The following is a 16,554-nucleotide window of genomic DNA, read 5'->3' on the forward strand; positions in this document are numbered from 1 at the left end:
AAAAAAAAAAAAAAAACTTGGCTGGAACAGAGAGCTTTGTGTAGATTTCAGACAAATATGCAAAAATCACATTTTCTGTAGCACATTAAAAGGTGCAAAAAAGTCAAGGGCTGCACAAACCTTTGCATAGGACTAAACTCTGCAGGAGAAATCAGCCTTAATAGGACAAATATTGACTGAACGTGTGGAACGTGTGTGTACATGCAGTATAGAGCTAAGCAATAAGATGAACTGTCCTAAGAAACATCTCAGAAGAGTCCAGCATGTCAGACCTTTATAAGTTTATCACTACATTACTGGGCTGTATCAGGTTGTTATTGCTGAATGGATGTGTTAGTCAGGACACATCAAGTCATTTTACTGTCCCAAATCACTTTAACACCACTGTCATGTAGGAAATATATAAAAAATATATGTATATATATATATGTGTATGTATATATATATATGCAAGACCATTTCACGCACTTCACGCCAATGCACTACCTAATTAAACAGCATTTTTCAATTAAGAGGTTTGACTGCAGGAATAAATACAGTATCAGGGCAAGTTTTGGAACAAGTGATATACAGTTTATCATCAAATGACTAAATATGAGTGTTTAATATCTGCCCACACTGTTAAAATACGCATTTATTCAAGTATCACAATTTAAGTATTCTTAATCTGCAACTTGGAAACCATACTAATTACAATTATTCATTCTAAGGTTTTTATAGTTAGTTTTAAATGACACTTTAGGACACAATCTTGCTCGCTTCTTGCCAGAATGGTACGATCCATATACAGTCTACGGTGCAGTCATAGCAACCGGTTAGCTTAGCCTAACAAACAGACTGAAAACAGCTAGTTTGTGTCACTAAACCCACCAACAGCAGCTCTAAAGCTCACAGTCTTACACAATATATCTAGTTTGTTGAATTTGTATGAAGGCGAGTGACCGCCATTTTTGTTGCTCTTGGTTGCCAGGAAACCAGTGAAGAGCCAACAAAGGTGTGAACCGTCTGTTTCAGTAAGCTGAAGATCTATCAAAGCACTGTGTTGGAATCACTGGTTTCAGTAGTTGGAGTGCAGCAAAGTTTTTAAAAAAAATTATTAGTGTAACAATGAAACTAACCCGAATAAAACAGCCAAATATTAATGCTTCGTTTCTTTCTGTGCAAACAAACAAACAAGGCATAAGCTGTTAATTGGTGAGCTTTAGAGGTGCACATTTTGTTAAATTTGAAACGACACCCGATTGCTCATGCTTTAAGTCTGAGCTAAGCTAAGTGGCTGCTAGCTGTGGCCTGACATTTAACCGGCATCCAGGAAAACTGGCTCAATCTCTGCAAGAAAGCGAATAATTGTATTCCCCAAAATGTCGAACTGTTAAATGACAATCAGGTTTTTTCTTTCACTCAACAACATGCACACAGACAACATCCAGTAAAAATCAACTTTAAAAGTCAGCTTAGTGTCCGTACAGTAGGTTTCGCTGTAGAAGGCCACACTGTTGAATGCAGATTCAAGACAAAGTCAGCTGGTCTGTGATCCACAGCTAAACAGGAACGAGCGATTGCAAATAATATTCGCCGTGTTGAACCCTTCGGCCCGCCAGAAACTCTTCTTTCGACCTTCTTTAAAATGGCGCAGGGAGGACATGCTGGTGTCCAGATTTCAAAGGATCAGCGGGACTAACACTCCTCCCAGCATCGGGGGGTAAAGATTATATTCAAAGTGCTATTTACATACATACACGTTTATTTTGTCAAAAAATAACCACTCTATTTAATAAATTAAAAGTAACAAAAAGCAATATATTGTCTCAAGGTAATAACAGAATTCTTTAAAGGTGAAAAATAGAATTTAAGGAATATAAAATACACAGCTTTGCAAAAAAAGACAAAAATGAAACAACGCAAACACCCACAAGTCCAGAGTTTCTCAACCTTCCCCTGATTTTAGTTCCCAAAAGTTTTTAATGATCCCAAGTCGTCATGCAAATTTCACTATCATTTATATTTTGTTTTTACTTCAATCCCCGGACAGATTTGAAACAAATATCAATATATATCAGCCTCTAAAATGGTCCTGAAAGGTTGCGAAACTTTGACCAAAGCAATAAAAACAGTAATACTTTGAATTTACATACATAGACCTTTCAGACTCAAGATGCTTAACAATCCTGTGAGAGCGTATAAAGAGAGCGTTCTTCCTGTTTCCCAGAATCCCCCCCCCCGCCTACACTCCTCGGACACTCACGTTGAGGGGGGTGTATTGCTGTTAAAGTGCGTTGAATCTTCCACTCGGACTCCCCTCAGACCAGGCTGAAGCCCTCGTACTGCTCCACGGCCTGAGTGAGGCGGCGGCGCAGGATCTCTTTGGTCTGGTAGCGGGGCATGTCCAGCAGGTTGTAGCAGGTGTGGGCCACCGGCAGGTAGTGCTCCTCCGCTGTGGTGGACTGGATGACGATGCGGAGGCTCTCCATGCCGTGGATGGGGATGCGGTCGCTGCCGGTCAGGAACACTGCAGGCAGGAGACACGGGGTCAAAACCAAACACTTTGAAGTGACCGCTGTGTAAATCTTTAAAAACAGACCGCAGAAGCTAAAAAAAAAAGCTCTCAAAACGTATTTTTTTTAAAGCTACATGCGAAAACAGGATTAAGGATTTGTTGAGGACTATAATCAGCAGTGGATGAATACACATTTGGGACTTTATTTTTGGCAGCAGGTGCTTGTAGGTTTCGCTCTAAATAAACTCCAGTGACTTTAATAGTTCTTTGTATTATTTCGGTTTCACAGCACCTCATTAGGAACACCTCCAATCCCACACCGCTGCTCTGCCACAGATTTCACAAAGGTTACACATTTTCAGTTTTTGTTGACATTGACAGACAGGTGAAAATTCCACTTCAGGTTTATTACTGAGGTTAAAGGTATTTAAAGGTGTTCCTAATGTGCTGCCTCCCTCATGTATGGTATGGGGTTGGGCAAAATATTAGGAAACACTTCCACTTTGTTATCTAATACAGCTGATATGTTAGCGCTAGTTTCAAGGCGTAAAACGCAAAATATGTGACCCATTGGCATGAAATCAGTTGCCTTGGGCTATATCCGAGATACAGCCTGAATTACGTTAACACATGATTATGCTTTTGGGTTTGTTACTTAGTTTGTTGTTTTCTACATGTAGGTACCATACAGTGTTACAGAGCTCCATATCGCTGTTAAATACTGCATGAGCGGTAACACCAGAAAGAAGCCGCAGAAATCACTTGTGTCATTGCCAGCCAGTCCTGCCCCGTGATTTACGTCATGTGGTAGCAACATGCCGCTTTTGTTTACACATAACAGCCCAACACACAATGCGACTGATTTTGTGCAAACGGGTCACATATATAAAATACCATCATCTTTTTAGTTATATTCCATATCTAATGCCAACAAAGCATCAAAGCGCATCTCAAATATAAAGCATGTTAAGGATGAGTTCTAATTCAAACAGCACAACTAGAGAGAACTTTGTATTCTGTGAAATTCACAGAGGAATGAATTCTGTGATCTTTTGTTGTGTTCTGGTTTCAGTCCTCAGAATTTGAAGCCACGTGTTAAACTGGTGGAGTGATTCAAATAGTAAAGAATAGTGAGTCTGATGTGAGGAGCGTTAAGTGCAGGTGTAAGAATTGGTCATACACCTATCATGATATGTCATCTTACAGAAAAATAAGGCATAAACAAACGTTTTAATGTCTTGGTAAACTTTGGTTTGACTCTTTCGCTCCGACTATAAACTGAAACGGTCGGGAGCTGAATACACTGCATCACATTTAGCACAACTATTATGATTACTACTACACTGGTCTGTAGTTGAGGCAGACGTGTGCAGATTTTGAGCAACGCTGCTGCCTTTACGCTCCACTCAGGAGCAACCTGCACATTATTACACTATTTGTGAAATGTCTGCGGGTGAGAGCGTGAGAATTAAACTGTCGTGCAGATGGAGCAATGAGGTAATTAAATGCCTACATAAGAACTGCTTCTTCTTTTCCAGAGGGAACTCGTGGAAAACCTCCCAGAACAATCTGACTGTTGGATGAGTGGCTGTGTACTCCCCTTTGTAGACGGCGTTCTGCGAAGAGAAAGAAGAAATGTGGACGATTAAAAAGCTTTTCCCCGTTTTGTCATCCGTGAATGACTCCTTTTGGGGCGGCAAAACAAAATCTGAAGAGAGCTGTGTGAATTTGTGAAGTTTCTCCATGAACTGCATTAAAAATTCTGATAAATTTCCATTTTTGACGTCTTACATAACAATCCCTCTTAGGCTTTCTCTACTGATGTTGTAATGTGCACGACAGGGACCTCTGAACAGTTCATATCATCAGTGAAATATGTGAAACTGTGCCAGCACGTCCCATCTATGATCCCATCCAGAGCTACACAGTGAGCCAACTGTGAGAATCATCCCCATAAACTGTGTTTCCAAAGCTGTGGTTGGGTTTTCGCTTGGATATGTTATTTATATGATTCTTTTTAACATGTGGCAGAATCAGCAAATGAAAACAAACCTTTCAGATGAACTCTGGCTCACTGCGAGCACCGTCACATGTTAGCCTTCTCTTTGTGAACAAATTAACGAAGTTAGAATTTAGAGCTAGACATCACTGTGCCAAAGTGGAGCCTGATTGAGCTGCTGGCACAACAGCTGTAGACTGCTAGTGTGGTCCAACATCCATACTAGCTTTTACTTTCATTTCAATTTGATGTGAATTTAATTAAAATCCTTTAGTGAGCTGAACAAGTAAAAGAACCTCGAACTGCTGAACAATCCTTTGCAGTGAAAGTGCAAATTTAAATTACTGAATTTGGCCGTAAACACCTCAGAACCTCACTGACCTTGGTCTCCACTTCTACTGTGAGGAACCTTGGAGTTATTTTAGACCACAATATGTCTTTGACCTCACATATAAAACAAGTCTCTAGGACAGCCTTCGTTCACATGTGCAGTATTGTCAAAATCTGGACCATCCTGTCTCACAGTGATGCTAAAAACTAGTCCATGCGTTTGCAACCTCCAGGCTGGACTGTTGTGATTGATTACTACCAGGATGTCCCAGTAACTCTCTGATAAACCTCCAGCTGACACAAAATGCTGCAGGCAGAGTTCTGGTTTAGAGCAGTACGAGAGATCATATGTCTCCTGTATTCGCTTGTATTCATTGACTCCTTGCAAACAATTTAAAATCCTGCTTCTCACATGCAAAGCTCTGTCAAAGCTCCGCTTTATCTTAGAGACCTCACTTTTACCGCATCATCCTAACAGAGCGCTTTACTCTCTGACAAACGCCTTTGTTGTGGCTCTTAGAGTTTCCAAAAGCAGAATCTACTTTTAGGATCAGTCTTACCGTAATTTGTGGACTATAAGCTGCTACATTTTTCACATGCTTTGAACACTGCGGCTTAAACAATTATGTAGCTAATTTATGGATTTTTATGAATTTGCCTCGAGGCAAAAGTGACATTGAGAGCAACAACGAAAAAGAGACTGAGGAAGTGTGTGACGAAGTCATTCTGAGGCTGTTCACTTCTGACATTGACGAAGACAACTTTAGTGGTTTTAGTGCGCAGGAGGAAGATGAAGATAGCGATCAATGACTTTTCCTGTTAGGCTACTGGATTTTTTATTTTTTTAACCAGCCGTGTTACAGGTACTGTTTGGAAAAAAGCATTTACGGTATGAATTTGTGTATGTTAACGGTATGTATTTAACTACAAGTTAAAAAAATTCTTTCTATGTAAATATCTCATGTTACAACGTGGACACCTGCAGCTTATAGACAAGTGCAGCCTATATATGTACAAATCTGTTTTTCTTTTTAAAGTCAGTGGGTGCGGCTCATATTCAGGTGTGCTCAATAGTCCGAAAATTACAGTTTGTTTTTTGTTTTTTGTTTTTTTTTTGATAAGTCCTGCGGTAAGGCCTGGCTCAGGTGATCCTGACCCATACCTTAGTTTTGCTGCCACAGGTCTAGACTGTTGGGGGACTTCCCATAATGGACTGAGCACCTCTCCTCTACTCCTTGTCTCTCCCAATATGTATATGTCACCATTACATGTCCATTTGTGTCTGCAGGATCTGTGGCTGCAGAGCAACATATTTCTGATCCACATTCACTGACGTCACTGACCTTCAAAGTGTCTATTTTCCTCTTTTGCATTGTTTGTCTGTTTTCTCCATGCTATCCTTTTCTCTCTCCCCTTGATCTCACCCCAGCTTAGCGACGCAGATGACTTTCTGGGAGTTTTGTTCCCCACTGAAGCCCAGAAGCTACTCAAAAAGAATTTTCCTCTCTATAAGGTTTTCACTTTACTATGTGAAGTGTCTTGAGCTGACATATGTTGTGAATTGGCGCAAAATAAATAAACCTGAATGGAAGTGAATTAAAAGTCGATGTGATATCACGAGTTATGTGACTGTGTTGTAATCCCTTCCCTTTTACTGGTTGGTGAGTGTAACTGTGACTAACTTGCCAGATGTCGATGATGTAAAACCCAAATTTCCAGCTCTGTCCAGTGAAACATGGTGATCATCACATCCACAGCAACCAATTTGAGGCACTTGCGTCACCGAGAGTTGAAGTTTTCTATTTGCAGTCGCTTAACTCAAACTGCGAGATCTCCAAGTGCTCGCAAAAACTGAGAATGCACAGCTGAGAGAGGCTGCGCTGACCGCGAGCAGGAAATGGTCAGCGCGGAAAGTCAAGAGCTGTTGGACGACATGTGCAGAACTTGAAACCACACACTGACCTTCTCCATCTCCTCCCAGTTGTAGTTGTTGTTGCCAACCACCATGGCCATCAGCTCAGAGGGCTGGAACAGCGACAGGATCTCCCCGCCGCACACCTTCAGGAAACCAGAGGAGAAGGCCGAGTACTGCTCGGCCGCCGAGTCTGAGAACACGTAGCGCAGGTAGGCCTCGACAAACTCTTTCCTGAAACACACACACACACACACACACACACACACACAGAAGTCAAGTAAACATTCAGATAATTGATTTATTTTGCCCAGCAGCTGCATCCTTAAAATGGGTTTATGAGGAAAGAATTCCATCAGGCTGTAAACACTCACTTCCTCCCTCATTGTGTCTGTATCTGTGTGTTTCCACATCATTTCAGCTGCGCTTTAGAAGCTAATTAATGTTTTGCAGGCTAACAGGAGTTCATCAACACCCTCCTCATCCAGCCTGACTGCAATCTGTTAACGCCTCAGTGAGGTCTTAGTGCAGGACCTGTGAGGGTAGATTACATCGATAATCTCTTCATCCCTGCTGGATCCACCTGCGAGTGCATCATTATAACAAGCTGTTTACCTGCAGAACAGATTATTTTAAAATTCTAGAAAAGTTAGCTAAGTAAAAAATGTTCTGCATATAGTAGTACCATAAATACATGACGTGTTCATTCTGAATATTTAAAGAAATATGAGCATTACACAGTATTATCCAGGCACATAAACGTTTCAGTTAAAGAGCTGTATCATCAGAAAAACATGCAGCTTTAAAATCATTTTTAAATTTCCGCCGCGAGAGATTCTGCCTGACTGTCTGTTAGAGTTGCAATGAATAGTTAGGTGTCAACTAGTAAATTAATTGCCAACTGTTTTGATTATCAATTATTTAGTTTGTGGATTAAAAAAAAAAAATCCCCAGATTCCAGCTGTGTAAATATTTACTGCTCTGTGACAGTAAATGAATGATCTCTGGGTTGGGGTTAAAACAAGACATCTGACAACATCACACTGGGCTTTGGGAAGCACTGATCGACTTTTTCCACCATTTCATAGATCAGACAACTTAACCTTTAATCAAAAAAATAATCCACAGATAAATCGATTTTAAATAATTGTTAGTTGCAAAACTACTATGTATCCCTGAAACTTAAACAGGATCCACTTTTGCACACACACTTTCCATTACTGCATAATAACAATAATAAACTGAATTTTCTTTTTTCACTTTTTCTTACACCTATGACAAATTTACAAGAGAAACAGTAAACCCGACAGAAGAACTAAGTACAGAGAAAAGACATAAAACCACTAAAGCCAGCCAAACACAAGCACATACATACAAACATCTTTACAAAGAGTCTCTTAAAAGGCCCCAAATCACAGGTTTGAGATCTTTCAGTCGATGACACTCCAAGGTTTAAGGAGATAACAGATTCCTCTCTCTGGAATACACATCCTCTAGCAGTGACTCCATTATTACATTTTAAAAAATCCAAGCAAGGAAACCATCACAGATTTTTGAGCTCTTTCCCTGAGAATAAAACTGTCCTTTAGTTTAGAAAACGATGATCTGGTATTTGGGCTGCTGCCATAACATCCTGTTCCAACAGGAAAAGCATCAAAATAAGGAAGCAAGATGCTCTAAAAATATGTTGTTTTATTAAGTTAGCAGAAGTCTGTTGAGCTGCAGGGAAGAGAAAAACCTGCTCTTAGTATACAAACAGCAGGTCCTCTCGTGCAGCAAACGTGCACGTACACAAATACTGCACCTTAAAAAACTAACAAATACAGCGCTCAGACAAACAGCGCACCTTGAGAAACAATTCTGTCCAACACAACAGGTCACACCCACAGAGGTCACAAAGCCCCAAAAACACACTCCGACTGACGCAGACAGACACAAATCATCCTTCTGACAAACTGACCTGCACTCTAAACCACACATAATGCAACAACACTGCATCTCTATTATGTCTCTTATGACAGTTTTCTATCTGAGTGCTGGATATTTTGCAGGAACAACTCGGGCCACTGCTGCTCTCACCATCTGCTGAGCACCAGCAGCCAGACATGTTGACACCACCCGACCCACAGCTCTCTGAGGACTCCTCCTCATAACACTGTAATCAGTGCCACTGGCACAAGGACAGGATTAAGAAATGAGGTGGAGCTGAGAATAACACCGAATGGCTCTTACAAAAAAAAAGAAAAGAAGTCAAACACAGATCATCGTGGCCTTCAGTTTAAATAATGGCACATCGACTGGCAGCTGTATGAGCACATGATAATCTCAATGCTGCAAAACTATATTCATAAACCTCACAGTCATCTGTTTGTCTTTCAGAGGTTAAGCTTCGAGTTGCGTGTATTTGGTGTGTTGAGCAGCCGAACCTGTTGTTTATGTCCACAGCGATGCTTTCTCCTCCAGGGATCAGCTCCTTCACCTCTGTCATCCCATAGTTCTCCCTGGTGATCTGAGATGTGAACACAACAAACAGTGTCACCTTGGACTTCTTTGTAGGTTTTGACACGGTAGGACTGAAGTTGTAGCTCATAATTCAGCACTTTGTAGTTAAAGAATAAGACTTGTGATATTCTGTTTTTATTACAGCGAGAAAACCAAAACCAGAAAGTATTTTCCTATGCAGCCAAAGCGTAGAACTCCACTGGTGTCGAAACACAACAAAAACAAATATCTTATATAGTTGTAATGTGTAACGCTTTATTTTTTATTTTTTGCACAAATCTACTGAGTCAATCCCACATACTAGGAGTGGGTAGATCAACTCCTAAAATATCAACACACCTGAGTCTTGTTGTGAGCGTAGTGTTGTGAGGATCAATAAATGGATCTGTCTAACATTAGGTCACATTTTAGGAACATAAAGACTTCTGAGTAGTTTTGCTCTTTGAACATGCATGTGACCAGATAACTACCAGGAAAATTCCAAAAAATGTGGTCAGAAACATACCAGTGTTTTAGCAAACACACAAAAAAATCTTTGTAATCTGGCCAAATCTTGTGATAATCCACAATGTACGTCTTTCTACAGTAAATACACACAAGTGACACGTGTGTGAACAGACTAAAGCCCCAAAAATGGACTATTTATTCCAGTTTGAGTCGCATTTGTAAAAAAAAAAAAAAAAACAACAGCAGTCAACTGTTGTAGGAAATTACTACGCCTTTTGAAAAAGTTGCAACATATTTGTGATCTGTATGTAAAGACTTAATCCTTCAGTAGGAATGACTGCTCCAAGGGAAATCACTTATCGATAATAAGAAAAATACAGAATAACACCAGCCTTATCCCAGAGTAACACATGAAAAGCTACACTTACGGCAAAGTTGAGAAGAAAAGTCTCCTCCACATCACCTCCTTCATAGTCTAGAAGTTGTTGTAGACTCCTGTGGGAAACATGAAATCGGTGAATGAAGACCAACAGGTGATCATGAAGGTATCGATCCTATCAGTGCCACAAAAAACAATCAAAAACCTGATTAAAGATGGTGCGGATTTTAGAAAATAAGACACAACGTATGATAGAAGAATTAGCTTCTGTATTGCTAACATGTGCATGAGCTTTGCTGATGGCTGTAACAACAAACCTCTTCTTCATTTCAACAATACCTGCAGCTCTGTGGGTTACACATCTCTTTTTCTTCTATGTCACACAGTTTAATTGAAAATTATACTCTATCCAGGTTTGACTTTTATATTCTTACAGCTGCACGGATTAAACAGAACATAGAAATTGTTGGTAAGGTTAGAGGTGAAATAATAAAATATTAGCCTACGATAGGAAGTGAGTCACAGGGACTGTTGTGTTACTTTTCCTGCAAAGAGCACGCTGGACATTTACCAATAAAACACAGGAAACATAGGAAGAGGACAAACCGGCTGGCAAAGAAATGTTAATTAGTCAAACAGGGTGGAGTATTATTTTCTTGAAATTTAAGGACAGCTGCTGAGCCGACAAACAAAAAGTCAAACAATCGATCAAAACACTAGAACTAATGTGTCTCTTTCTTGTCTGTGTGACGCGGTTGGTCGTCTGCCTCCAGTCTGTCAAACTTGGATTGCTCAAAAAAGACAGTTAAAAATACGACATGTTTTAGAGATGCTGTGTCTTTTAAGATTGTGTTCTCTATATAGCAACAGACTGTGCAGACCCACTTCCAGGGGATTTGTCTTCGCACTCCAGGATTATCTCTAAATCAATAGTCTGCTGGAGACAATTAGGCGCTACGGAAACGCTGACTGTTCCTGCTCTAAATTCAATGAAGAGGCCCTCAATTTCACTGCTCCTTAAAAAAAAAGAAAAGAAAAAAAAAAAACCTGGTTATGTAAGCAAGTTTTGCATCCTGATGCCAAACCTGGAGAGCAATTTTTATAGAGAGAGAGAACAGCAGGATCGGTCCTGTTTGTGCAGGCAATCAGAATTCCCCTTTGAGGCTCTTTTACTCTCTTTTCAAAGGAACTAAATAAAAAAAATATAAAGTGCCAATTTTAGACCACAAGGACACACACAATGTGGACATGATCACGTTAAATTGTTTGCAATGTCTGGAAATGATGAAAGCACTGCGTGGAGGAGAAAAGCTTATTCTTTCTGTCAAAACGGTCGGACACAATGGTTACCTGGCCTCGGTGGGTGAGAGCTCTTTGAAGTCATCCAGTGTGGGTAGAACATTAAGCAGCTTCTTGTAGAGAGCCAGGGGGAAGTGGAGGTCCACCACCGTGGAGTTGTAGATGGCCAGACCACAGATGATCCCGATCAGGTGAAACCAGTTCTGCTCTACAAAACACTGCAGATGCACACAGGAACATGTACTATCACCGAGTTGTATCTGCATCAACAGATTTGTATGTGGCGCCGTGTCAACCTAATCACACATTGAAGACAATAGAGATGATATAGCAGCCACATAAAGTCCTATTTACAGCATGATTCAAAGGTTACAAAGGTACTTGACATGCCTTTCTAGTTCTAACCTATTAGAATCTAACATTAGTTATGCCAATATGCTGTTAGTACAATATTTAGCACCAAAAAAAGTCATAGATCTGATCTGCTGGTTGGTGGATTACCAAAGTCAGTGGCATTCAGCCTTTGACTCCAGCCATTAAAACATGTAATTGTTATGGAGATATTTTGATCGGGACCAAATTAGTGCACTGATATACCAACGGTGCCATTCCTGGAGCTAGCAGCAACTACATGCCGTAAAAATGAAAATGAATGGTGGACTAATACCATCTGCCATGTTCAAATTAGAGCTGTTAGAGAGCTTCACTTTTGGTGTACAAAGTACACATTTTCAGTTTTTATGTGTGTTTTTAAACTGTTCCAAGAGCAGAGTTTGAATGGGACTGTGAGATAGGCAGCAGTTTCAATTTTGTTCTTACGCAACGGCACATTAACCAAATAATGATCTGACCTTGCCAACACAACTTGCTCACTCGATTTCACTACTGATGCTCAAAGTTCAGGGACGTTCCCTTATGGAGGTGAGTGTTTTGTAAACCAGAGTGTTTCCACAGTTATACAGCATGGCTACGCATATACAATGACAGAAACAACAGCTCTTTCTGAAAAACACAGTTTCAGGTCAAATAACTGCTGCCAGAACACAATGTGAGGACCCATTACAGGCTTATTTCTATCATGAACAGGCTCAACAGCTTCCAACCAAAAGCTCTAACAGAAGGTCAGTGGATTTATTAAAATATTGACTCAAAAAAAATGCCTCTTAAGTAACAGATGGCATTTTGCGCATTTGAAAGATCTTTTGGGGACATTGTCTGTAAGGGTAAATGAGGCCACATCCCTGTTCTTTGTCTTTATTAAGCAGCTGCAGCCATCACACAGCTGGATAAATACACAATCATCACATGGCAGAGCAGCAAGAACACTAATCACTCATAATTATTCAAATCTTCTGACGTCGTGATAATCCAGCAGTAGTTCTATTATCCGACATACTTTTCTGCGCAGCAAACAGGTGAGCTGCTGCACACATATTCACATGTGGAACTTGTCATCAGCGAGTTCAAATATCTGTTAGTCTGGAGAATCAAGACTTATCAACTGGCATATCAAGTGCATTATTAAAGGAAGTTCTAAGTCTTGCTGCTTAAATGTAGTGAGTTTTTTGCACTCAGTCTGTTAGTTACTGCAGAGGATGCTCCAGGACTGTGAAATGTCTTCATGCATTGCTGAAATTTCAGTGTTAAAGCCAAGTACATGCATTTAACAAAATAAAAATAATTTTGAGATAGACTGACTCTAAGATTTCATCAAAGCAGTGAATGTACACAACATCTCCAGAGACATTTCTCATCCATAAAACATAAAGACAACTGTTTACATTCAACTACTTTCTAGTGAAGAGTCCCTATTAACCTCCAGTAAACTGCCTCTCATCCTCTGCAGGTGTAGGCGGATTGTACAAACACACTCACCTTGACATTTCAGTGTAACACGATAATGTAACTAAAACAACCACTTCCTTTATCAACAACAAAATGCTTAGAGTGTTTAACTGCCTGCAGCTGTGACTCTTTAAGACATCTTTATCTCGTGTCTGTGTAGCTCTAAATCATGTCTTAAGTTGAAGCTAGAACGCTAAGGTTGTGTTTAATCAATTAAAAATGCTCAACAAATAGTTTTAGGTTCTAAAACTAAACTGCATGGTCTGACCATGGTCCCAGCAGAGCCATCTCCATGACAACAGAGAAAACTCTAGAATTGTGAGATGAGCGAATGAGTGGACCTCGAGATGAAAGTTTTTGTCAAACTGCTGTTTCCATGGGCAACCATGAACATTCATGAAGTGAAGACGTGTTTTGACTCCTAAATATCAAGGTTGGATCGGGGAGAAGAAGGTGAAAAAAACATGTTTGGCTTACTTTGTCTGAGAACCACAGCAGGTTGGACTCCTTGTAATGTGTGAACATCCCATACACAGGATCCATCAGCTCCTTCAGCAGCAGCAGGAAGAACTCTTTAGTTACTCCACCTGCATCTACGGCCTCCTCGCCATCGAAGATCACCTGAAGTAGTAGATGAGAAAGGTGACAACAAGCACAGAGGAAGCAGGCGCAAATTTTTGTTGGATTTAAACTAAAGAATCAAAGTTCATTTTTCTGTTTAGACCTGGCTCTCACCTTGAGCGGCTTCTTGAGGTCCACGTCAGAGTACATGGTGAGCTCACGCAGTGTGTCACTTACTAAATGGTTCCTGCGCACATGGAGCACTAGGTAAGGGTTCCTAGCAAGGTGGGGTTCCAGTGTGAGCAGCATAAAGACATTGTGTAGGTTTGCACCGCTTACTGCCATCTTGGTAATGGTCACAGGTAGAGGTGAGAAAGACACAGACAAAAAGATCATAAAATATTACCAGAGAGTAATTACATCAAAAACATTTCCTGTTTTAACAAACTAAATAAAACCTATGCAGTGGTATTATCCTCCATGTATGTAAGACTTCTTGGTCAGTAGCGGATACCTGCATTTGCAGTTCAGCATCTGTTTGCAGCATGGTTGTCTTGGCTTGGGCGTTCAGTATGAACGGGTAGGCACAAAGGTTCACTGTGAGAAAGTCACTCTGCAGGGAAAACAAGACTTGCACTTATTACACCAACAAATTAAAATTTGTCAAATAAATCGAAAATGCTTTCAGGGTTGAAAATCAATCTTTAAATCTACTACCTGCGAAGGGGATGATCCCATTTTCTAGAAATTAAAACAAAAGACAGAAAATGACAACAAGTCAAGAGCAGTGCTGTTATAAGACTTTAAATTCTCTCAAATGTCACAACAAGTTATAGAGGATTGTTTGTGAACTGAGACACTCAGTGGATAGCTAGAACTGAGATCCCAAATCCAATGTTTGTGCAACATTGTCAGGTGTTGTCAGTACTCACAATCTCGGCTTTATTCAGAAACCATTTGAGGTAGTCTTCCTGGATGTCCACGAGGCTGGTGATGTCGGGGATATAAAAGCGGTTGTACTCCACATGGTGAGCCTTTAAGTTTACCTGGTAACAAGGAACAAACACCTGCCTGAACTCCAGGAAACGTCACACATGATCAAGAACCATCTGGTCAGGACACACTGACCTCCTCCTCAGGCTGTGCTGAGGAACAATGCACTACAAAGCAGGTATTTACAGGAGCATCAGGTGACATGAGTGGATACCTTATGGAGTTTCTCCAGCAGCCTTAGCGTGGCCAGAAAATAGTTCTCATAGAAGACAGGTACAAGCAGCGTCTTGCCTCCTGTTAGCATAAACACAACGATGCTCTTGTACATGTCGACCATTCTGGTGAACACGCTGCCATCCACAAAACACCACCAGTTATCTGCAGGGACAGAACAGAGAGTGTCATACAGATTACCTCAAACCTGATAACAGTCCACTATACTACTTACTTGGTTGGAAGTCAGGGTTTTGGAAATATCAGAATAACAATGTTGTATCTGTTTCGAGTTGTAACTATGTTTGTGTCTATATATAGCAGAGTCCATACAGTTGTATATTGTTGGCGTAGATATGTATGGCAAAGGTATTCAGTCTGCTTCAAATAAAGTGCTTGTTAGATTTTGGAACAGCTTGTAACACCTTCTACCTGCCAACCTTCCCAGTGTCCAAATTAGAGCTTCTGCATGTGCAGTTTTTCAGAAACTGAAAGTCCGACTCTCACTTCATGCAATGATTGGCCAGGTGTGCAGAGGTGAGAGAGTAAGCAGGGACTGAACCCTTCTCTCTGGAGCACTCGCCATAAATACCAGGAATGCTTTTAAAGAGTTACTGTCAAAAAATGTCATCCAAACTTGTATTATACGTTGTGCCTTCTAATATAGCATCCAACTATCTCAACAACGCACCAAAAACTGCTCTCGACCAACTTGAATAGTACGTATTTAAATCATTTTTGTACCATTAACCTATGGCAAAAAAACAAACAAGATTCAAATTGGTCCAGAGTGGAGATTTTTGGTGTGTTGCAAACCTCTTCTATGTTTGTGTCTCACAGTGAAATCCCCACACCAGCTGCCAGCTGAACTTTATCTCTGGTAGGAAGACTTCAGATTTTTCTAAATATCAGTATTAACTACAAAAATCCTCATCACATATTGCCGCTGAGTTTGTCATGACACGGTTCATGATATTAGCTCCCAAAAGACAAATTTTACTCTTACTCTCTGGGTATGAAAAGAAAAACAGTGTCTCCATGCAAATGTGATACCTAATACTTTGCTGGGGTTGGCGTCTAGCCGGAGAATGGCCATTGCCAGGGGTATAGTGAGGCGGATGTAGTTCTTGGAGTCCAGCAGTGCTGGATACTCAGATAGGATGAGGTAGATCCTCATGGCCTCGACGTCAGGAGGGGAGCGCGGCAGCTGAGGGATCAACATGCTCTCAAAACTCTTGGTGGCCTAAACAAGAAGGAGGACACAGATATCAGACTGTCTGTTTATGCTTTTATGAATACAGCGGAAAGAAACAATATTTATTGTTGTAGAGAGAAAAGTATTGGAATGTTCTGTTATATGTTTGAAAGCTATTCATCAGTAAACCAGAGAAATTTATGGAATATTTTCCAATTTCTAAACAAGTCAGATCCACCAAGCAGAAGGAGGAAAAATATCAGTCACTAAATTTTAGGCGAGGCTCTTCGTGGTCGGGAATGTGACCTCAGTCTGCTCACAGATTATACTTCATATTGGGTTCAGTTATACAAGTCCCAAACCTAACATTATGGAGCCAGTG

General features: G+C 40.5%; 1 protein-coding gene across 1 annotated transcript in view; it reads right to left on the reverse strand.

Annotated features, from left to right (window-relative positions):
• The window catches only part of herc3 (HECT and RLD domain containing E3 ubiquitin protein ligase 3), a 37,602-nt gene continuing 21,048 nt past the window's right edge, over positions 1–16,554 (reverse strand). Inside the window, exons 13-25 of the mRNA XM_008291618.1 lie at positions 16,031–16,220; positions 14,979–15,142; positions 14,704–14,817; positions 14,489–14,512; positions 14,286–14,384; positions 13,946–14,116; positions 13,688–13,831; positions 11,417–11,583; positions 10,116–10,182; positions 9,165–9,247; positions 6,789–6,972; positions 4,011–4,113; positions 1–2,509 (exon numbers count right to left, since the gene is read on the reverse strand). Coding sequence (XP_008289840.1) covers positions 2,301–2,509; positions 4,011–4,113; positions 6,789–6,972; positions 9,165–9,247; positions 10,116–10,182; positions 11,417–11,583; positions 13,688–13,831; positions 13,946–14,116; positions 14,286–14,384; positions 14,489–14,512; positions 14,704–14,817; positions 14,979–15,142; positions 16,031–16,220 — 1,719 coding nt within the window. The 3' untranslated portion in view covers positions 1–2,300. The remainder of the gene's footprint in view (positions 2,510–4,010; positions 4,114–6,788; positions 6,973–9,164; positions 9,248–10,115; positions 10,183–11,416; positions 11,584–13,687; positions 13,832–13,945; positions 14,117–14,285; positions 14,385–14,488; positions 14,513–14,703; positions 14,818–14,978; positions 15,143–16,030; positions 16,221–16,554) is intronic.

Source organism: Stegastes partitus, unplaced genomic scaffold (assembly GCF_000690725.1).
Source record: "Stegastes partitus isolate 25-593 unplaced genomic scaffold, Stegastes_partitus-1.0.2 Scaffold752, whole genome shotgun sequence".
Taxonomy (NCBI): domain Eukaryota; kingdom Metazoa; phylum Chordata; class Actinopteri; family Pomacentridae; genus Stegastes; species Stegastes partitus.